The sequence below is a fragment of the Cloeon dipterum genome, chromosome 1 (assembly GCF_949628265.1).
Source record: "Cloeon dipterum chromosome 1, ieCloDipt1.1, whole genome shotgun sequence".
NCBI lineage: Eukaryota > Metazoa > Arthropoda > Insecta > Ephemeroptera > Baetidae > Cloeon > Cloeon dipterum.
The window spans coordinates 10,827,830-10,851,473 of record NC_088786.1 but is presented as its reverse complement, the minus strand read 5'-3'; the positions used below and the strand labels follow the sequence as shown (position 1 = coordinate 10,851,473).

The 23,644-nt window shown below is 38.3% G+C and overlaps 1 protein-coding gene across 1 annotated transcript; it reads right to left on the bottom strand.

Annotated features, from left to right (window-relative positions):
• Window positions 1–1,704: 1,704 nt before the first annotated feature.
• On the bottom strand, window positions 1,705–22,300 carry wg (wingless). The gene is made up of 5 exons (XM_065496581.1): window positions 21,931–22,300; window positions 16,598–16,866; window positions 5,430–5,603; window positions 4,771–4,913; window positions 1,705–3,331 (listed from the first exon to the last, which is right to left on the bottom strand). The coding sequence occupies exons 1-5, from the start codon at window positions 22,044–22,046 to the stop codon at window positions 2,699–2,701; spliced, it is 1,335 nt and encodes a 444-aa protein (XP_065352653.1). The 5' UTR covers window positions 22,047–22,300; the 3' UTR covers window positions 1,705–2,698.
• Between the last annotated feature and the right edge of the window lie 1,344 nt (window positions 22,301–23,644).

Sequence of the window (23,644 nt, the reverse complement as noted above, 5' to 3'; positions counted from 1 at the left end):
TCGCTGCCGTGGATATTAATGTGTATAATATCGCTGAGCTGCTCTTTTTGTCAATGTGCGCCGAGCAACATTCTTCCCAGCTTTCCCTCATTCACTGCCAGATGTAAATTCTGTGATAAAATTAAGAAAGACCGCGTGCACCTGTTTTAATGTCAAAATTCCGCGCATTCAGCTTCACCCTCTCGTCTTATTTTTGCTGGTTAAATTCTTATGCTGATTGTTCGCTTGTTCGAACAAACAGTTGAGCTAATTTAATGTTCTGATCGGGAATCAGACGCATGTCCTCTGCTCGTTGCATACATGTTGATTAATTAAAAATATAAGGAAAAAGACATACAATAAGAAATTGGGGATTAAAAAATGTTATGACTGGCTTTATATAATTTATTAAATAGGATGAATGGCAAAAATGAAAAAAATGTCTCACACGTCCAGCTGCTTCGGACCCTCAGTTAATTAACCTGCAAAGCATAATCCATGGCAACGGAATTACCTGAAGTGGATTCTGATCATTAGTTGTTAAATACCGACTTGTTTATATAATATCGCACCATCAAAATAAAAAGCAAATGACGGAATTTGGGGAAACTCCTACACCTTACCCTCTATATAAAATGAAACGCCCCCTTGTTAAAATTCAATAACGCGCTCTACAGCTTTTTATAGTTTGTAACACGGGGTAATTTCAACTAACTTAGTTTGTAAAGTTGTTAATTATCTATTTTTGTCTTAAGTATATACATGCTACGCAAGCTTCACTTTGGTAAGTCGGAAGTCAACCCTGGGAAACCGAGTTTCATCATAAGGAAGGCAGATTCTAAGTAAAACAAAGTGCAAGTATTTCCAAACGACGAGCACAAAATACCAGAACTTCGAAAATTTCTAAGTAAGAACTTAAGAAGAGTATATCATATAGTAGTGCTTCCTCGTCCGACGGGAAAACTTCCCAGAATAAATGAACATTAAGCGTCCAATACCCATCAATTCGCGTTGAATTTTAAATGCGAAATTTGCCTGCGTGTTCATAGATATATGTATATAGGCCTTCCCAAGTCAGTCGGCGGCGGGATATTTTTATTCGCCCATTGACCTTTTGTTTATGGACCACACTAATGGGTCTATCAGGTATCAGAGTGCATCACTCGGTGAGACTGCAAACGAATTTTCCCACGGGTGATTCACGTACTTGAGCACATATTATGCTCTCCGTTCGCGGAGAAATTCATTCATGAGCATCAAAAGCGGCGTCCGCCAGCGGGAAATGAGAAAATCGTCGATAGGTGTGGGTGGCGTGCTGCTGCTCGTCGAAAACTGGTTATTTTCGAGCGGACACACCCACCGGAAAGTAATTTTCAGCGAGAAAAAGTGTAGCCTTTGTTGTCAGCTGCGTGCTCTGCCGATTCGTTCGGCATCGTGCATGGTGCATTTGCCGGGGATGCTTAATAGTGCAGCATCATCTTCCTCTGGCGCGGGATAATTCATGTTCGTGGCCATTGTTATTCAACAGACAGAGAGAAGACTTAACAATGAGGCGACGTCAGCGTGTGTGATTCGCCTGTCAGTAATCAATTTACCACCTTTGACATCTTACTTAATTGAAATGCCACCTAGGTTTTCTCCGCTCATACCGTGACTTTTATGGACTTTGACGGAATTTATAGCCTCTTTTCTCGTTGGGTTTGAAAGAGAATGAAAAGCAGCGCATTCTTTGAAGATGTGTTCTTTTTTATTTCCAACAAAAGCTACATGGGGATTTGTGTACAGTTAAAATTTATATTTTCAGGTAGCTAATGCTGTTTTTCTTTTTTCCTCTACATGATTTTTTTTCATCGTTGGCTAAATTAAAATTACACTTACAATACCTTACAAAGTACACAAAAATACATACTTTTCACAGGAAGCAAAACGTGTCAGTCTTCAGTCATATAAGAATCGGTTATTTTCTCGATATTCTTATACAATTACAACCTGGGGGCTGATTGTCGCTACCAAGTTCATGCAAAACCGCTCAATGCTTTTCTTATGGAGCAACGCACACTGTATATCAGGAAAGTCGCAGGAATCAGCCTCAGCTAATAATAGTTAAATTATTTATCGATATAAGCAGCCAGGAAGCATGAAATGCAGTTTCAGAGACACAATACACATCGAAAATTAAGGGGACACTGCATTCAGCAGAACCAGAAGTTAACACTGAAGCTTTGTTTTTTCCAGACTGTGTGAAAATTACTACAGAATTGTTCGCGGAAACTGTAATTCAGGCAGCACAACATACGGTACACGACAGTCATCAAAAGCGCTGAAGAAAGATAGTATTGAAGGCTACAGGCAATAAGTTCAAATGTTACAATTTAAACAGCGTATTAAAGCTACTAAGACTCATTCTCAGTAAATAAGATCCATTCATAAATAATGAAATTGGGTTCGTTGCTTGTAACAGCGTTGGCGTATATAAACTCACTTTTGCTAAAAAATATATTAGGCAGGCTATCCGAAATAATATAGATATTTAACACTTCCTTACCGCCTGCATAAAGGACAAGTTTATCTGGAAGCCAAGCCAAATTGAATAAAATTCCATTAATAAATAATTTTTTGCTCAGAACCCTAGCGTTCAATAAATTAGCTCTTTCACTCGCACGCATTCATTTTTTCAGTTCATATATAAGTTCTTGACTTTAGTATCTGGTCACACAAACTATTTACACGTGTGGATGACCTTTGTCCTCTGGCATGTTTTACACTCGACCTCGCAGCACCACTTGAATATGCAGTCGCAGCGCTCGGTAACGACGATCTCCTGCGTGTCGTACCCCCTACCGCAGCACATCAGGTCGCATCCGTCCACAGACATGGACGTGTCGTTGCACCGCCGGCCCTTGGTGCCCGCGATGCCCAGTTTGGGGTTGCGGTCGCAGAAGCTTGGCGACGACTCGAAGTATACCAGATCCGTGGTACCAGGCGTCTTATGGTGTGGATTCACTGGCTTCAGCTCGAAGTTGTACTTGCCGCTCTTCGTGACGATCTCACCACCCGTGGCCGCCGTCGACAGCGAGTTGCTGCTGTACTTATTGTTGCGCTCGTGATTCCGGCTTTTGCGTCTCCGCGATTGCGGGTTGTTCAAATCCTGGTTGTTGCTGTTCAGGGGGCCCTGGTTTTTCCGATTGTGGCCGTTGTTGCTCACCATCACCTTGGAGGCACCATCGAATCGGTCCTTCAGCCGGTCGCCGACCGCTCGGAACGTCGGCAGTCGCATCCAGCAGGTCTTAATCGAGCAAGACCCGCTCATGCCGTGGCATTTGCACTCCCTGCGCATCTCGGCCGACACCGTCTGTGGACAGAGCACGCACGATTCTTTAGTTTTAAGATTGAGATAAGAAATTTGTAATGCATATCAAAGGTTTCTTAAATCATCATCCTCAAATCATCCCTTTTCATTGATTGTGTTTCTTTCATTTTTTTCTTATTGTTTATAAATAGCATTATTTTACTCTCCTGCCGCTCGAGCTCAAAGATTGCTAAGTGTCTGAGTTCCTATGTATATTAGTGTAACAAGCATTTGTGGCAGGCTCAACAGTGATAATTAGTGTGATTTCCTTTTGGCTCAGTGCGGCGTGATTTTATACATGTATCTGATCGTTTTTGCAGCCTTCTGCTAGCATTATTGTATGCCATTTCTTGCTGTAATTTTTATATTTGTCTTATTTGTATGACTTTGGCAAGAATAAACAAAAATAATAATGTGCTTTTGGCACGTTAGATTAAAATTAAAATAAAATGAAATCGTTAGAAAGATATCGTTTTGAGCACTCGGAAACAAATGAGTCTGAAAAAGTTTAGAAGCCCATATACATATTTTAACTCTGGCTCATGATTGGGCTCACGAGTCATTGGATATCAAAGAAAAATTAACTTTCTGCAAAGAATAACATCTACAGTAAATGGCACGCATTTCGCCTAACAAAGAAAAACAAGTCGCGACCCCGAATAATAAAAATAAAAGGAAATAAATCAATCAAATAGAAAATGTTTCCGAAGTTGGAAGATTTTACATGCATTTGGATTCTTATTGCTGAATTTTGTTAATTTACCAAACAGAATGGTTCAAATTTCAATTGATTTGTCTAATATTTCTTCCGGCTTTTAATAGGCACCTCAAAAAACAGGATATTACGGAAATGAAATTTCCGCAAGGAATAAAATCTCGAGGGCACATTTCGCCTTAACAAAGCAGTAGGCAAACAAGCAATAAACGTCCAGTGTTTATAAGGTCATTATGCCTCCACAAAGGCTTCTAACTTGCACGTTAATTGGTGTATCAATATTTGCCCAAAAATGAATGAATGGACTGCATTTTGAAGGCCCAAACGCAGGTGGGTCGCGTTGTGTTTACTCGTGGCATTATCACTCGAGGAGAAATTGTTTGTGTGAATAGTTCTCGCGTATACACGCACCGAAGTTTATTTAAAGAGAAGAGAACCGGGTCAAAATTGTAAACACGTGGTTTGGGCAATTAATTTGGTGTAATGGCTAAATTACCAACAATAAAGACTGGTTTTACATGGGAATGCATGCCGCGCAGAGTAATTTGAATTTGAAATGAGCCACGGAAAGACGGCCGCCGGCTATTTGCTATATGTCAAAAGAAGGAAAGTTGTCTATCTTTTCACACCTGTGTGGCATCCCGACTCACATAAATAAAGAGAGAATAAAGAAAGTGCTACCGCGATCAATTTTGATGGTAGAGGATGGAAAAACATTGGAACTCACCGCTCTGCCAGCCTCGTTGTTGTGAAGGTTCATCTTTTCGCGCTGCGTCGACCCTCGTTCGCCCGTGTCGACAAATTCTCGAGAGAATTTGAAACCGAATGCAATGTTGTCGGAGCATCCACCCCACACCCAATCTTTACCCTCTGTAACAAAATAAGCCAAATAAATTTTTCACGACCTCTTTTGAGTAGTTCCCTGCTAATTGTGTATCTTTTTAATTCAACTAATTTTACAAAATGTCCATGTATTCTACAGGTGTGTTAAAGTCAGGCTTAATGCTAAAAGATATTGTAAGGGAGATTAGACTAACATATTGATAAATAATTTAACCCTCTCAACATTATTTATTGTAGCAATGCGTAATGTTGTATTAGGGTTTGTAAAAAACTATTTTTTAATAAAAGTTTTCATCAGATACTTATAATGGGACATACTGGTATCCATGCAATCTTATGAATTTTAAAAAATAAATGTAGAGTTGACAGCATAGAAATGGAGACGGGAAAAGAAATGTCAAGTTTTTAACAGCTGATAAAAGCTAGAATTATTTATTTTTCAGGCTGCATCTTTGGGTAAATTAAATGTGCTATTTTGCTCCTAGAAAAATGAGCAAACGCAAGGTGTTAATTCTGAAATTGTCCAAAATTCTAATGACTTACGTGGCGAAACGACGTTGCTTGCTGCATTATTGCTGGCGAACGATCCGTGGGCTGCCCTTGGGTGGCTGTAGTCGCAAGTACACGACTCGATGGTGCCCTCGCTGCATGCTCTGCTGATGGCGTGCGCCACTCCCGCACTCGTAATCGCATAAATGAACGCAGTTTCACGACATGCTGCAATCAGAAGAGGCGAGAATTGAGAAAAATTATTCCATTCGAATTGGGTTGATACAAATAAAAAGGCACGCTTCGTCAAGCACCATTTGTCATTGAACTGAATACACATTCGATCAATCGGCTGCACCGTGATCTGTCTATTAGTTCTTTGTTATATTGCTCTTATATACAGACTGGAGCGATCAGTTCGCTGCGATAATAACGAAAAAGCGCGCTTTGTCCGCGCATATACACTCCATTGAGTATTTTGGTCGAATAACTCGCTGTTTGCCAAGGCGTGGTTGAGCCGCCGTGCTCATTATTATTATTATAATGATAACACATTAATTTCTTTATATCGTCGGGAGCAGCAGCGCCTTGTGAGAGCTCGAGAGAGGCAGGTAATTGAATCCCTTTCAGCTCCTTTTCTTTTTTTTTATCTGATCGCCCAGTATACTGAATGTTTGTGTACGAAAACTCAATATCAAACTTCCGGGACGCCCCGTCGCGCTTTTTAAATGATTCTAAATGCTTATTCACCGTAATTGGCCACAGCGGTTTTTGCAAAACGAAAAGCGGAGATGCTTTACTGTTTGTTGAACGGCGGAAAGGGAACTGATGTAAGCCTTTAGGGAGAAAAGGGTTTATGCTGGTAGGCTGTTCTCAGTCGGCATGGGAAAGTATTTATTTCAATGTCACTATCGAATAATCGCAGATGTACGGATAAAATTATCGGATTTTTTGCTTGCACGTTAGGACAATTATTGTTGATTAAATTTATTTCAAGGAAATTAGATAATTCAACCGATAGAAATAAGCAAGAACAAATATTGGAATAGCATTTTGTTTGTTAAAAATGAATTCGATGTACAATGCTTAACCAAAACAAGAAATTCCAGCGTAAATTATAATTTAGTCAAATATTTCGAGCAATGAAATTTTTAATTTCTTTTCATGCAGCTTCATGTTCTATAGTAAAATCTTTATCTTGGTGTGAATTTTGTCCAAAAATAATCAGTTTAATACCACGCCCCGAGTTATTTACTTATTTCACTTAATTTATCGATTTGGTAACCTTAACGTAATTTGCGAGGAGATAATAAAATTATCGCCGCAACGATGAGTCTTCGCAGAAAGAGTAATCTGAGCGTCATCAATGTGTCATCGCAATGCGCAGAATAATAAAAATAAATTATTGACGGCACGGCGGCTGGACAGCAGACACTTTAGTTAGCTCTTGAGCGTTTTCAATAAACCCGGGAGAGTATGAGAAAAAGAAAGAGGCTTTATATTGCATCGCTGTGGGCTCTGGGTTAGTTTTTAATACTACGAGAGTGTGTATTATTTTCCACTCTTGTGAGGGCTCCAACATCTCCATCCCGGCAGGCAGGAATACACGATGTCATTAGATATTATACTCCCTAAAAGAGGCCCCCTCACTGCGTCTCAACATGCCCCCCGCTGCACGAGCAATAATTCAAAAATGCCTCCTGCTCCCCCTTCATTTCAACATATACACATACACAACACACACGCAGGTTCGCTTACAATAACATTAACACAGCCGCAGAAAGACTCGCTTTTAATAATTTAATTTACGTTCTCTCAGACGAAATAGATGTCAAAGTTAACACTAATTTAGTGGTTTCTCTCTTTCTCTCTCTCAGCCTCTTTCCCTTTTCCTTTGATTTTTATACGAGATACTTTACACTTCTTTTCACTGGCGAGAAATAAATTATCGTCGCCGAAGCCGCCGCGCGCATGGAAGGATGAGGATTAAAAGGAATTTTGTGTTCCGGAAGTTTTTATGTTATTAATAATTTATTTTTCAAGGTGCCTGCCGCTGCCGTCGCCGCCACCGCAGCCGCCGCACTAAAATTAACATTAATTTCGTGCGGAAGGTTGTAAACAATGGAGCCAATATCTCTGGCGGGCACAAGTGGCTAATTAAAGTCACAACAACAAAACTCACCTTCTGTTGATATTTTCTGTCATTTTGAGCGGTTAGGGTGGCTGGATTTTATTTCCCCCTTTTATTTTATTTCCCTCCAAATTCTGGCGCCAAAACAATAGGGACTCGAAAAAAGGGAGTGAAATAATTTTGTAATTTCACAGGCTAAGCTAAATGGGCATTCACCATACGAAAGACTCACATATATAATTTTTTGCGTAAAAACAATTGGATGAAATTTAAAATAGTTCAGAACTTTGTTATTGGATGTAATATTTTTTTATTATTTTTAAACTTTGTGATCACATTTTTTCAGAATGATAACTTATGTTTTAAAGACGAGCTAAAAGTAAAATTACTTAATCTGAGATCTCCATGAAATGGAAACCATTCGAAAGTGTCAGAACAAAAATTATAGTCAATTCTGTGGTGCGTACAGCGCACCGATTTGACTCTCCTCAGCTTTCGGGCATATTAAGCGCGCGTGTTTATTATAATTCGGTCCAATGCGTGCCTCTATTTGTTCCACTTTGGGCATAAACACGTCTCACGGCTGCTAATTTATAATATGGGATAAAATTCTGACTCGGCGATCGGGCGCTGATGGCAAAGAATCCTTTTACGCGCGGCCAGATAGCATCTTTGGCAACGCTCAATATCCATTAGACCATTAATATTCGAGCCATCTCTGCTGCTGCTGCTTCGATAATTGAGCCGTATTGGGCAACATAATTCATTATCTGAAGCTAGATTTTGTGTGGCGAGCCGTAAATTAGGACCTCTTTCCTACTGCTACTCTCTGTGACACAAAGGAGAGGACACTTTTAAATAATAACTCTGCGATAGACCGAAAAAAGCAGTCGTTTGTCTCGATTGCCTGCCGGACGTAATAGATAGCGCAAGAAAAGAAAATTTGAAGGCAATTTGAAAGACACACATGTGCGACGCTAATATTATTAAAAGCCCCCAGAGAGCGTGGTAGATAAGCAAGCACTTCGTCTTTGATTCACAAAAACACATAAAAATCGAGAAAAGAACAGAACTGAATGAAGCGCATAAGAATCCCTGGAGGATAGTGACAGGCGCAGCAAATCGTCACCTGCTAAAGACGGTAAGTGTTAAGGCACCCCTTATATAGCATGAAGGAACTATTCCCATTCACCTACATGGATATTGTCACACGAAACATATACATTTCCAGTATTTTCTGTCTGTGTCTCTCCAACGACGGGCAGCACTCAACGGGAGAAGGTTACCTTGGAAGTTTTACTTTCGTTGACTTGTGAGCGACGGCCTGCAGACACGGGAATGTCAATGTTAAATGACCATCTGTCCACCCGTCTTGCATTCAAAATGGAATTTTTATTCCGCTCTGTTGTCGCGATATTTGCATCGATCGGTGGTGGAGAGAAGAGCACTTCGCTCACTTCCGATTTCTATAGCGGTCGCGTCTGTCAGCCTGCGGCTGTCACATTGTGTTTCCAGAGGCATAAATGCCGCAATCAGCACAACCGCGTGGCTGTTTTTCTACATTCGGCGGAAAATGCGTCACTATTAGACCCATGTGAACCCCATTGATCGAAATAAACGTTCACTTTGACAGATTGGCAACTCGTAGCTTGTCCGAGAGACTTCAACGCCTGCATTTCCCCATAAACAGTCTCCGTTAAATCAGCGGCGGCTAATTAAATTTACGAACTGCCTAATGAGAATTTCGTTGCTCAAGGTCCCCGCCAGTCTGCGGGCCGAATGGAATTCATTATCAATAATAAAAAAGCAGCGAGACACAAAGAGCAGAGAGGAGCTTCACAAAGGAATCTATCTGGTAATTTATGATGCTGGTGAAAACGCGTGCACATGGCTTTCCACTCCAGACTCTTGGTTGCGCGAAACAAAATCGATTCTTGAGTGCCGCGCAGCATGTGGCTGAATAAATAACACGACGGTCATCGCGTCTAATAACCCTTCTTCTTTCCTGATGCGCGAGGCCACCTGATTTACTCTATCTCACACACTCTTTGGGTCACCAGGGTGGTCGGATGATCAATCTATCCGGTCAGAGTGTGAGTCTCAATTTTTTATTTTACAAACTTTTCCTTGGCAAATAAATTTTTATCTGCGCCGATGTTAAAATTTTGCTAAAATTATGGCAATTGTAATTTCGGCTCATTGCAGCGAGAAATTACTCATGTAAAATTTTGATTTTTGCTATAATTCGCACATTTTTCTTTTTAAATTATATATGCATGGACTGCAAGAATAAACAAAAAAAATTAGCTTTATCTAATAATGATCACGTTAATCCAGACTAAAGAAGTTTCAAATTTGACCATAGAAAAAGGAGAATTAAAATTATTAATATTTAAAATATAACGCTAGAGCTACACAAATAATTGACTTCATATTGCCGCTTTAACTGGATCTTACCATAATTTTAAGATACAATTTTCAATTTTGGCACACTGAGTGGATTTCCCTAAAGAAAAAATTACCACAGCCAATTTTTGGGACTGCTGCGACCTTGAAATTAAATAAAAATATTTAAGGTTGCAGCAAATGGTTCAGTAATGCTTCCAAGTCTGTACAGTTTAATAAAAATACAAAATAAAGGTGAACATATTTACAATTTTGCATTTTTTTATAGCTTTATATGTTATGGATCTTCAAGCATTCTACCAAATAAACTCAAAATTTAGCACGTTTTGTTGCTCTATGGCTATATAAAATTCCTAAAATTTCTACTTTGTATCCATGTCCTGAATTTTTCCATTCAAAACACTCTTAAGAATGACAAAGTGTTATGGTGCATTTAACAAATCAACAAAAAAACATTTTTCAAGCAGTGTGCCCGTTGAATAATGGCTTGAAAATTTTCCGGGTTTACAATAGACACATCTGGTGTGTATTGTGACTACAGATGGACTCTTCCTTCCTTTCCGCTCAAGTGTCTCCAATTAGTCTCTGGAGACGCAGAGATGATTGATCCGGCGTGCAACAGAAAATTACAACCGCTTAGGAAGGCGATAATCAGCGGCATGATCGATTGCCACCCAAATGCACCTCGCAGGTGCAGTGCAAGCAAAAACAAACATTTCCACCCGTGTGCATCTTTCGCGCTTCATCAAGTCGCGCGGCCGGCTGAGTGGAAAATGAAAAGCATGATTCGCTCAGTCGGCCGGCCGGCGAATTATTAATATTATCGCCCACGAGGAAGCAGCCATGCAATCAATAGCTTCGTGTTTTATAATATTGAATTCAGCTCAGCCGACCGACCGACGGCCCGAGGCGCAGCACGAGAGAGGGAATTAAGACGTTTTGTGGTGCAAGGAACTTTTGAACGTAAAATTATTTTATGTGCGCGCTCGCTCGCTTGGCGGATCCTCAATGTGGTTCAGCACACCATGGAGCATGGGACTTTGTTCTTGACGTAAATATTAAAATTTTATTAAAATTAAAGATTTACGGAATCGAAATCTTATTTTTCATAGTCTCAAGAAAATTAATTTAGTTTCTTCAAATCTTTTAAGGTCAAAGGCTGAAGAATTTATAAAATTTAAAAATACAGACAGATTCACTAAGAGGTAAATTTGCTGACTGCATCAATGCAACCGAAGAGAAGAATTTAATTGGCTTGGATTTTCCCACCATGAACAGAAGAAAGTTATTTACAGCTATGGATTGAAACGTGAATATTGCGGCGAACCATCTTGGAGGCAGATATGTTTTATGCATATCACGGTGGTCCCTTGGTGGCCTGGCTGTTTCTAGCGGTAACCGAGGCTGCGGTGTAATTTGTAGGCGGCTGGGAGTTAAGAGATACTTCCAAGCCTATCATTACCTCCCCTCGGATGGTCAAGAAAGGAGCCGCCGACTTTTATAATGTGAAATAAAGAAAAAAGGTGAGTTAATAGCAAGGTATTATGTGTAATATAGCCACCACTTGTGTACCCAAGCAGCGAGAAAAGACGATATACATGTGTGTGCTCGCCTGCAGATACTGAAAATGAAATAAGGTGGCGTTTTTGACGCGTAGCGTTTATACAGTACACACACCGCAGCATGTAAACAGCGATTTTCAAATCACTTAATAGCCTCGCTCTTTAATTGAATATATATAGGATGGGTTGATTAATAAAGGTCGTGCCGATAGATTATTAATAGCCAGCAAAAACACTTTTATTAAAATATGAAGCCTAAGCAAAATGTTTCCACCAAGAAAGTTTTTTAAAAATAATTAAATATTTAGTGAATTTTTTTTATTAGCAGCATATACAAATTTGCTAATCATGAAAGAATTAAAAGAGTCGTTTTTCATAAACCAGGTAAGAATCGATAGACTTCAAGATAAGTTTTAAAATTAGAAAATTCCGCTGCATTTAATTATATTGGTAACTTGTAGCCTTCTTTGGCAAAAGGATAGAACGTTCTTGTAAAAAAACGATATTTAAGCCATCAAAATCTATGTCCATTTTCATTGCTACGTTTTCCCCCTACCTGAATTATCAATTAGCTCTAATTCTTCAAAATGAAACAAGTCGGCTGCATTTCTTAATTACGTATATCTACCCGGTCGGTCTCTTATGTCATAAAATCGTAATTTTATGTGCGTTTAATCTCGGATGGCCGACACTAATAGTGCTGATAAGCGGCGTAAGTAGCAGAACACTCGCGTGATCCCGGTCGCAAACAAACAAGATCGTCGGAGAGCGGTTGGTGCAGCGAGAAAATACGTCCCAGAGTCGCCCACGGGACTCTTCCTGAGTGGAGAAACGCGCTCACGCCAAGATAGTTGGAGGGCCAGATGAGCAGGAAAATTTATTTCATTCTCTCCCAAAAGCATCCTTTCTCTCTGCCTGATAACCTTGCATCACCTGTGTGTGTGTTATTTCAGCCAGCGACTTATACGGCTTTATGGCTTCATTTTTCTATCGCTGTGACGGAGAGTAATTACACACTCTCTCCTTCCTAATTGATTAAGGGATAGTAATTACAACAGAATTTTATATTCTGTGAGCCACAAATGACACTCTTTGGTCCTCTTTCTTAAGTTCTAAACGTGGAAAAATAATTTTCATTCAGAATTGTCAGTTATTCAGCCCTTAATTTCAGAAAATAATTTCTTGAACGCAAACTTGGACATTGTAAAATCCAAATGTTTTTAAAAACAAGCGCGATGAAAATTTATTCTAAAAATATTTTTTTTTCATTTTATATCTGTGATTGCTGATATTGGCGTTTGGAAATTAATAATTTTATTTTACTATTTTTTCCAAATAAAATTTTCTGGAAGAACTTGTCTCAAAATTGATCGATTTTTTCAATCTTGAAAATAGAAAATGCTTGCAGTTTGTAGCATGCCTTACAGGAAATAGAAAAACAAGCCTTTTCAATCTCGTTGATTTAAAGATATTTTCACTGCTCGACCAGTTTCAGTTTTTCAAGTAGTGTTTCGTGATTCTAAAATTCATGAAAATCGAGCACTCGTGGAGCCTCAGCGGAGCTTAATTTATACAATTTTTCGGGCACACGCAGGCAGAGCATTTCGATTTGAATTTTATTGCAGATCACCTGCATATAAGGTCTGTTCTGTGAAACTAAATTCCATCTCGTGATATTTGGCGCTGGCAAAAAATAAAAGGCCCGCCTAATAGCTTGTAATTGTGGCCATCAGAGTGGTTATAATCCAGCAGTGCATCCAGTGCCGCGGGCCAAAGTTGTAAAATCCCAAGCGAGCGAGCGTTTTATAAGACAGCGAGCGTCTCTAGGACACGGAATTGGCGTGATAGAACTCGCAGCTCGCGTACCTATTAAAAAAACACAGCCGCGCGGAAAAAGTGCAAGAGAGATGATGATAATGATGATGTCGGCCGCGGCATAAGAAGATCTGCGCTGCTGCTGGCGTAAAATTACAATCCTACATATATATTGCTTTACAACTTTTTCTTCTTCTCCGCGCTTCTTTTGCTCTGCTCCGCACGCGTTTTTTGTGAAAAGACCACCCTGCTGACGTGCGGAGTTTCTCCAAGTCGACCGACCGACTGAAAAACAAATTGTTGCGGTCTATGCGCGGCTCATTACAATCATTAAGGTTCGCTTTTGATGTGCTCCGTGGCACCTTTCTCACTCGCGCCCAGCGCTATTAATTGATTGATCAAATCGCTCCGGCACACGCGAGAGCAGAATATAATTCTCGCACCATGGGTAGGCCTTCTTTCCCCTTTGGCGCTTCAAATGGATGTTAATTATTTATTCCCCAGCACTTATATTCACTCTCTGCAGCCGGTTCGGAGAAAAGCAATTATTGATATCAATTCGAAAACCTCAATTTTCTGGTATTTTTTTTAATTTATGATCGACTCGATGGAAATATATTTTAGAAATATTATTTTGTTTTATCGGTTTTATCACACCACCTCTAATCACACTATACAAGGTGTATGAAACAGCAAGTGTAATTTTGTGTGATACCTTTTTTTTGCATTTTACTAGTCTGGGCCCATTTTGACTTTATCCTCTTACTTAGCTAACTTTTTTGCCTGAAATATCATCCTTTCTTACTTACCCTTTTGATTTTGACTTTGACTGTAATTTATTTATGACTAATTGTGAGATTAAACAAACATATAATTATGTTCTTACTGTTGAACAACAATAAAACATACTAAGGGAACATATATAGTTAAACAAACTCTCTATTATAAAAGAAAAAAATTAAATTATACATTTTTAAATCCAAAAACCTTATCTAAATTTCAATCATGAAATATATGTCACGTTTTTATGAACTAAGAGAAATTATAAGTTTCTCCAGTTGAATTGGAAGCGCCCCCCTTTTCAAAACCAGTTGTGAATAACGTATTTAATACAGAATTACGCACTCCCATTTGAGTTTGTTTATTTGCTTGTCAACTGGTCCTCAAGCGTCCTCCCTGCGCTTCTAATTACTCTGTTGTAATGTATTTACGGCCTTTGATGTGAGGCACCATGTGCTGGCCCTTTTATTCCAATTGACCATCAGAGAGCTTTCAACGCATATGTATAGCTGCTGCTTTACAAACTCATTGGTGCTGTCAATCGGCGTAATTACGTGTATAGAGACCCAGTAGAGTGGACTGTCAGCATAGCGGTAAGGTCTCCCCTTTTTGTCAAAAACCAGCAATTACACTGTGACGCAGAATGCAATAGGAGGACATTCGATATGGACAAATTCTCGCGTAAAAAATCGTCCATTATTTACGTTAACACATATAGCAGAACATTTTTGCGCTATCACAAAAAATATTGCACAGCACTGACAAGCAAAAATATTCATTTGCACCAAAGTTGACATTTATTGCCTCTTTGTATGGTCTTAGTACATGCAAAACGTGCACTATAATCCAACATGATTTAATTTCTCAAATAGATACTCACCTTTTTTGAAGACAAAATCTATATTTTCCTGTTTAATTTTTTTAAATTCATGCTACTATAGTCTAGAAGCTAATTCCATAAATTGTACAAGAAAATGCTTTGTTATATTTTTGTTGTGTTCTGGATGTGGATGTATGGGGCACAGTTGCCCTGCTGATCCGTAATAAACCAAAATTTTGAATCTAAATTCCTGTGGGCAAAATTTGAATTTTAGAATCTAATCCTAGGCCGAGAAACACTTAAACTTTTGTAAGATTTCATAAATGTGTGACTTCAAAACAGCAAATAAATAATAAAATATAAACATAACTTTGAAGATGTTAAATTGGAAAAATTAAATATCAAGATAGGTTGAGTTTTAATATTATGAAAACCTCGAGTCATTCTGCCTTCATATAGACTCATACCAGCTATAAAATAATTTAACATTGTTCTACGTATTTTATTCGTTTTTCAAACAAATAAAATTCCCCCAACTATTCAGTTTCAGCTAACTTGAAACACATTTATGGCGATTGAAAATTTTAAAAAAAATTTAAAACCAAGCAAGCCATTTAGTTGTCTGAGAGTTGGAAAATTACAATTTGATCGGAAGGGGAGAAAATGTTCAAATAAACACACGCTCTGTCAACAGTGGAATAAATAGAAGGAAAAGAGCATTGGCAATTAGACAATGAGAGAAGTTGGGAAAATTCCGACAAAAGTGGTCTGGTGAAGTGTGAAAGGGCGGATTCTTGCGGACAGGAATATCGGCTGCGTGCGCGTTTTGTGTGCATGTGGAAGCAAGCGGATGGCGACGAAAAAACGAAGCGGTCGCGCGGATTATTCAGTTCGAGTGCGTGATCAGACTAGCAATGGTGTACGTGGCGCAACCAAATACACGTTTAATAACTCAAAGCAATAAATTACTCGGCGAGAGCGTTGTCCGCGACCGTATTGATTAATTGCCCAGTCCTAATTTGGCGTTAAAATAATGCACTGCACGAAATTTAATTTATATCGAGAGGCGCTTTTTATCAATCGACAACATCTGTTTACGACCGCGAATCGCGAGTAAAAAGTTGTTTTGTCTTCGGTTGAAATTACACCGAATGTAGCACACTTTTTCAGCGAGAGGCCGCTTTACTAGCGAGTGTGTGCATGCAGTGCAAGTGCATTTGCTGTGCGTTTGTTTGTTTGTTTTGCAGCACAAGTGGAGAATCCAGTACTGCTTGCCTCTCTCGATACCAAAATCAATCGGATTTCTTTTCAGCTGAATGTATTTTTAATGGCATATCAGGTCAACAACATAATACGTACACTTCCATCACAATGCGCAGTGTGGCCTTATTCAACTCTCTCCGCGTCCGTGTTGCTTTTAATCGCGCTCAAAAACGCATCACTTAAACACTCAATCAGGACGTGCACTCAAAGTCTCAATTCAGGTGCGCTGCTGCTTTTAAAGATTGCAAGGAAAAAGAGGCGAGTAAGTACTTTAAACTTAAAGGCAAAGAAATCAGAACAGAGAAATTGCAAAGATCACTCGACTTTAAAAATAAAATAATAACCGTTAAGTACATAGTATTAAAAAACCACTTCTTTTAAATGTTTTAAATTAATAAAATAAAAAATATGTTGAAACCAATAATCAAATGCGATTTTTACTCACCTCTGTCCACGATTTTGCCAAAAAGGTTTTTCCCATGCAGGAAAGTTTTGGTGCTGCAGTTCCATTTCCGATTGTTGAACTGGTATTGACATTCGTTGATTGCCATGTTAGCACCTTTTACGATGACCGCATCCACGCCTTTATTTTCTTCTATTAATCGCGCCTGCTTCTTGCGCAGCGCAACGCGCTCAAGAATTGTTGCGTCATATTTTGCGCTGCCAGGAACGTTCGGGACAAGGTTGTTAGGTTCGCCTGCTTTCGCTATACCCCTGAAACAAAATTAAAACTAGTTTTTAAAGCAAGAAGAGTATTTTTACAAGAAGAAATGTGTTTTATTTGAAGATTATGTAAAGTCCAGCCAATTCCAACTTCTGATTAAAAAATATTTTGCAATGTTGGCATTTGGAATAAAAATTATTAAAATATATTTTTTACTATATATACCACTATTCTCCCAAGTTTTTGATTTTCGCCATTTTTACCTCTTGGGTCAATTAATTGACTCGATAAATTTTATACTTTACAGACTCCCATTGATTTTCTTTGCTAGCAATTATTTATTAAAGAATTGTAATTTTGTAGGTTAGAAAAACTTGCGCAGTTACATTTTCAAAGAGGAAAAATATCATTGAACGTTGACTAATTGCTTTGAAAATCTTATGAATACAAAGTAATATTCGATTAATATTCAAGCTCACATTCAGCGAGTGAATCAAGCTCTTAAGAATCCCCCACTCTGCATCATACCGCCCAGAAATTTGCATATCCGGCAGCCGTAGAAACGCCCCGCCAAAGTGGCCAATTAGTCGGTATGAAAAATGGTGGGCATTGTCAACGGAGTTACGAAGCGACACATATTTCGGAAGAAGAACGTAGCCGGCAGCAACTAATTATCGCCAGTGAGACTCGTCAAAGCGTGCCGTGTGCTGGCAATCGCTGCTCTCTGGACCGCACCCTCGCTCTTGATATCAGTTAATGTTTTGTTTAATGGTGCGCGCACAATGAAAATGTTTGCTCTGCTCAAAATCGTTTAATGGTCGCGGCGCATCCTGAAAGGCGGAGGTGCGTGCGTGTGTGCTTTACTTTTTAATGCCTTTATACACCTCGAAGAGGGAAGGAAGTCTTTTTCTGTCTCTGTGTCACCGATATTCTCCGCACACACGGAAAATATTTGCTCAGGAGTCATGCCAGAGTCAATTTCAACTCTCTCATCCTGTTTTCGGCAGAAAAAGAACCGATGGAAAATAATACATCATTGACAGCCGGACAAATTCATTTTCGACGCACTTTTCAACAGCTTTTGTTCGCCATAGAGGTTTAACTGTTTTTTTAAATAATGATAATTATTTAAGAACTAAATAATTACAGAACTGATTACCCACTACATTCAAAATAAAATACAGATTTGAGCTTCCTAAATGAAGAAATGCTTATAAATTGTTGAAAATCAGTGATTTTTTTAAGATCTTGCTTCTAAAAATATATTCAATATTTTATCAGAATCTCCGTAAATTTTGTACCAATAGAGCACATCCATAAATGTGAAAATGACCCCCGGGTAAGTTTAAGTTATTAGGGTTGACGCGTCTGAAATGCTGCTCCCCGTAGGTTGAGTTCGTTTACACCTATATGTCTAGCCAATTTAATGAAATTTTATTCAATAACTATTATAACAAACTGCACTCTGGTTGGGCTCCTGACACTGAAAGAAAAATTGAAAGTGCTTTCCTATTCGCTTGCTGGGTGTTCCCAAATGTTATTCTAGATTTTAAAATTTCTCATAATACTGATTCGTGTCACTTGAGGATGCCTTATATATACATCCAAAATTTATATATAATATGTACTAAAAGTTATTTCAGGCATCACTTTTCTTAACCATGTAATGAAATGGAAAATTAATACATAATTATTTTGCAAAAATTCCATTTTTTCATTTCACGCCATATATACTTTTAAAGCAAAATGTATTTCTCAATTGGCAATGTAAAGAAAATCCAGGATTTTTTTATTACTTTGCAAAAGGCGTCACTTCGTCTTGTTTATTTTCACTAGTTTTTCAATGCGAGTCAGAATGTATGTGCGGTCGTTTGCTATTTTGAATTAATGTATATAGAAGTGTTCGTCGTCTGGGAAGTGTCTCTTTTCGGCGAATGCTGATCAAGCAGGGTCGCATACAGGCACTAAAGTAAACACTTGCATGATTTACGGGGGCGGCAGGAGAGACAACCGCGCGCAGCCAGGAGCACTCACCCAAAATATTTTCGTTTCGAAAATGCGAGCCAAGCAGGAGGAAATATCAGCACATCAAACGCGCAATAGCAGATTTTCGTTTTAAAATGTCAAAGTCGGCGGCGGCGCGAAAAATATACGACGCCGGCGCTGGCTTAATAAATATTTCCAAGGCGCGCCGGAAAAAGAGAAGCTTTTTGTATAAATTTAATGTACGACCGGCCGAGCGGCTAAATGATCTGCTTTTGGCGAGCCAGCAGAGTGGAACCGATAAACTGCGGCCGCAGGGAGAAAGCATTTGGCGGGCGACGGACCCGCGTCCGCCGGCGTGCGAAACTTTGCTAGACCCGTGCTGACACCCAACAGTGAGTACGCGAAATTCTAGTTTTAGAAGGAACTAGAAGTTATCTTTTTCCGCAGCACTTCTTCCTATCGAATATTCTAGAAGAAAAGTTAAAAATGGATGAAAAATCCTTACAGGCCGCACTGACAGAAAATATTTTGGCATAATTATTATTATTTGCATATTAATTTAAAAATAAATTGCATCTGTTCTACAAAATTTTAATTTAAATGTTTGAACAGTTCAATCTGGCAGCAAACATGCCGAGCATAAAAATTAATGAGCAAACTAACTAGTTTAAAAGAAATGCCAGTAAAAGAAGAGCACAACTCTTTTAGGTCCATTCCAAAATAGATAGTTACATTACTAAATTTTAGCCTGTAAGCACAGTTTTTCTAATATTTCGTTTCTTTTATGAACCGAAATGTTTGTTTAGAGTTTCACGCGGGAAATCAATGTTTGACGAGTGAACACACGAAGGTGCTCCTTTTTGAAACCGAAAAGCCTGAGAAGTATATGGTAAATTTTGTTATTCGCTCTTCTCGGGTAAACCAAGCACCCATGGATTACATTTATGAGTACATGCACTGCATTTCCTTACCGTGGGAATAACCTTACTGTTATAGTTATATTTATGGGGACGATTGTGGCCTATTCCCTTGATGTCCACCATGAAGAGTACATTCAGATATTGGAGGAATGTGACAACAGTTGCTTGATTTCTCCTTTAAGGCAAAAATATGAATGAATAAGACAGAAAAGGTGTCTAGGCGTTTCAATCAGATTTTTTTACACAAGCTTCACAAGCCATAATGTTATTTAATGAAAAATTAAGAGATTACCAAAGTGACACAATAGCAACATTTATGAGCTATTGACTGATTTTTTTATGTTTCGTCAAACTTTGACCTTAAAATCCCTTGAGAATTTTCTTTAATGACTTTAAATAGGGCACTTTATTCCTTTTGTCTTATTTTGGGTTGACCCCGAAATCCACAGGGATAGTGTAGCAAAAATTGCATTTCGGCTCTTTTCACTCCGTTCAGACTGAACTATATTTGAGCTAGAAAAATTGTGATTGTACATTTTTTCAGGTAGAGAAGATTCATGATGTGTTGTCGGTTTCATGGTTTTTATTTATGGGAGTTAAGAGGAGACACGAAATCTCCCACACAATTTAAGCCTCTATTGTACCTATTTTGCACCTGGCAACAACAGCTCACCCTTTGTCAGGGTTTTTAATGCGATCGTAATATCTTCAGGTAAAACCCTGACACCCTTATATTTATATTTTGTTCTGTCAAAATCGCAATCCTATAAATGCATCTTATTAACAAAAATCAATTTTAAAACATCTTGTGGCACACGTAATTTAAAATTTGTAGCATAAATATATTAAGTTTAGTTTAAATTTGAAATTTTTCTGAATCAATATACCCACCAGTTTCAAGTCTAAACAAAGCCTAAAGAGTGAAAGTTGATCTTCATTTTCCCTCCACATGTCTAAATATTAGCTGCTTCCGTTGTATTTTTAGAATATCAACTTCAAAATTGTCAACTATCATCAATAAGTGATATTCAATCTCAACAACGATTTCATAAGTTTTTTAAAATCTCTCGCATTTTTCAGTTTAAATCACAAGATAATAAATTCATATATATGGATTGGTGTTAACAATGAGAGTTTATAACCATGGGGTGATCTCAATTTATAGCGGTAAAGATAAGTTTCTTGCCCAACTTCCCATGGTTAGTAATGAAAAATTTGGCTAATTAGATACGCATTTAAAATAAAATAAGCTGTTTAAATAATTACGACAGTTGAATTTGCAGTCATTCAGATCGCATATGATAAGCCGCGATGAAGCAATATCGTTTTACATAGGATCACTTTTTTCTAAAATGTGCCTAACTCTTATTGTGTAAAAAAAGTATTTAATAACCCAACAGTGTGATTAAAATTGTTTTCCTTGTCAAATAATTTATTACGCTGATGTTTTCTGTGCGGGATGAATAAACAATTTAAATATGTTAATTTCGCCTTGATATGAAGTTTAAATAGCAAGCCGTTATTTTTTTTTATTTTTACTGGTATTTTTTTGTACAAACTAAGCTTTATTTTTTTTATTTTTTTAACAAAGAAAACAAGCACAGAATAATTAAAAAAAATGTTATTTCTCTGCATGAAGCAGCAAGTAACAAATAATAAAATAGGTAAAATATAACAGGGTCTAAATAATCCTACATGTTCATGGATAATCCCTCTTCAAGGTTTTACCTTTTCAGTAGCCCATCTTTATGGACAATGATTACACGAAAGAACTGGACTAATACAAATTGTAAAGACAGGGCTATGTTTACTAGATATTCTTTTCATGGCTATCATTTCCTCGTCTGTTCACATAAATGTTTTCATCTCGAAGTCACCGTTAATTGTAAATGTATTTATTGTGATTCTTTGCTTTCTAGTATGTACCATTTACTAGACTGTGTCAAAAACCTTTAACTTTATCACAAGCATTCCGTTATAATAAATAAATTTGTAATTGACTTTAGTTGTACACCGATGGTGTCCAATAAAATGAATAATAATAATAATAATAATAATTATACGAAAGAAAAGAAAGTAGTGCACAATATACATATTCATTCATAACCCCTGAAACACCTTCCTTCCACCTGTGCATCGAAAATCCGGGTGTCTCATTCTGGTGGTCACGGCTCAGGGAGAAAGATAGGGAAGAAATAAAGTACTTACCACCAATTGCTGCCGCGACCTTTCCGCGCGCGGCCGACCTTTTTGACCTGCTCGGACTCGGACACTAGGAGCAGAAGCAGCAGCGGCAGCAGCAACTCAGGTGTGCTCCACCACATGGCTGCTGAATGTCCCAATGGGCACTCCGGGAAGCGAGAATCACTGCTAGGCGGTCGCACCGCGGAACACGCACTGCCGGCTATGCTTTCTGCCTGGAGACCGCGAGGATAGGACACACGTGGTCAGCTGCCTGTGGAGCGGGGATGCGGTGCCTTCTGCTGGTTTGCGTGCGTTGTTTGGGGCGCTCTCTATCTCCAAGAGCAGGCTTATGCGCCACTCGTGATTGACGTTCGACTGAACATGAGAAAAGGACGGACCTTTTCTTTCCTGCTCTCCTGGAGGAGGAGGAGGGAGAAAAATACCAGAGGAGGAGGGGGATGACAGCCCCTGTGTGTCCTATGTAGGCTTTGTGTGTCTTCCTGAAATGTTAAAATACGAGTACTCTTTAACCTTTTTGAATGGCCAGCACCAGCAGCAGTAAAAAAAGTTTTAGAAAGGGAAAGGCAAGTCCACTGAAGTTGTGACATTATATTGTAACCCTTTGGCGAGTTCCCTGTGGATTAGTTTTATCGCATAGTTTCCAGCTGAGCTATAGTGAATACAATCACTCAACAACGTTGAAATTTTCAAAAGAAGATAAATAGCGATTTACAAATTGAGTATTTCAACATCATGTGTTTCGAGGATTATTAGATTTTTATATAAGGATTCAAAATTTTTTTCTTTGCTTTTTAACCTTTGCACTTCGAATTTATAAAAATAACAACTGACCATCTAAAAAATTCCTTGGAAACGCGTTTAATTTATAGGGATGGTTCTTTTAATACTTAAATTGGAATTTCTTGAATGCTGCAAAAGAATGTGATATTTTTACACTGATCTGCGAATTCCTTTTCCACGCGTACTTTACTCAGTGGCGCCGCTTAATGACTTCATTTCTCAAGAATGCATGCATAATTTTCTGCTATTTTATTCAAGTTTAAACTTCTGCGAGAGATAAGAGTGTCTGCAGGCAATATTAATTCTCCTTGTTCACTTTAAGAAGCCAAAACACACAGCACATAATATTATAAATATACATATTTTTAATCCTCCAATTTCAGCGTTTTCCTAATTTCTCAATCGCGCGAAAGATAAAAATTAAGAAATTGATGTAATTGTAATAAAGAGGTTATTATTTAAAATTTTATTACCTATTTCGTAATTACTGTTCTGTAACCAATTGTACTATTTTTACAATGTTAACGTTAATATCTTTGGGTGATGAGGGTAGAAATGATGAAGACCGATGAATTCAGATGAACAATTTGGTTGGTGCATTAGTTTACAGTTGCAATCCGATCGGACACTTAATCAAATACCATAGAACTGAAATTGTTTTTACAATAATAGAGTGATAAATTCTTTTGCTAACTGATGGTTGGACTCACCCCTTTGAATCGGGTTCTGCACAATTAAACGACTCATATCAGCACCGTGTGGCTGACGGGCTAAAACTGAATTCTTATTTTAAAATCATCTTTCTGCTGACAATAATGCAAAATTACAATAATTCAAACCGCCGACAATTGTTGGCTCCTAACAAAAAGCAAGACTTGTTTACTATTGTACCGCTACATATCTTTACCTTCATATAATATTTGAAATTTTCAACCAA

Bases quoted from the DNA above. Each gene is read 5' to 3' on its own strand.
- wg (XM_065496581.1), bottom strand. From the start codon at position 22,046: ATGTGGTGGAGCACACCTGAGTTGCTGCTGCCGCTGCTGCTTCTGCTC. The intron at 16,867-21,930 runs GTAAGTACTTTA...ATTTTGTTTCAG, and splicing joins GGTCGCGGCAGCAATTGGTG to GGGTATAGCGAAAGCAGGCG. The intron at 5,604-16,597 runs GTGAGTAAAAAT...TTCTGATTGCAG, and splicing joins TGGCAAAATCGTGGACAGAG to CATGTCGTGAAACTGCGTTC.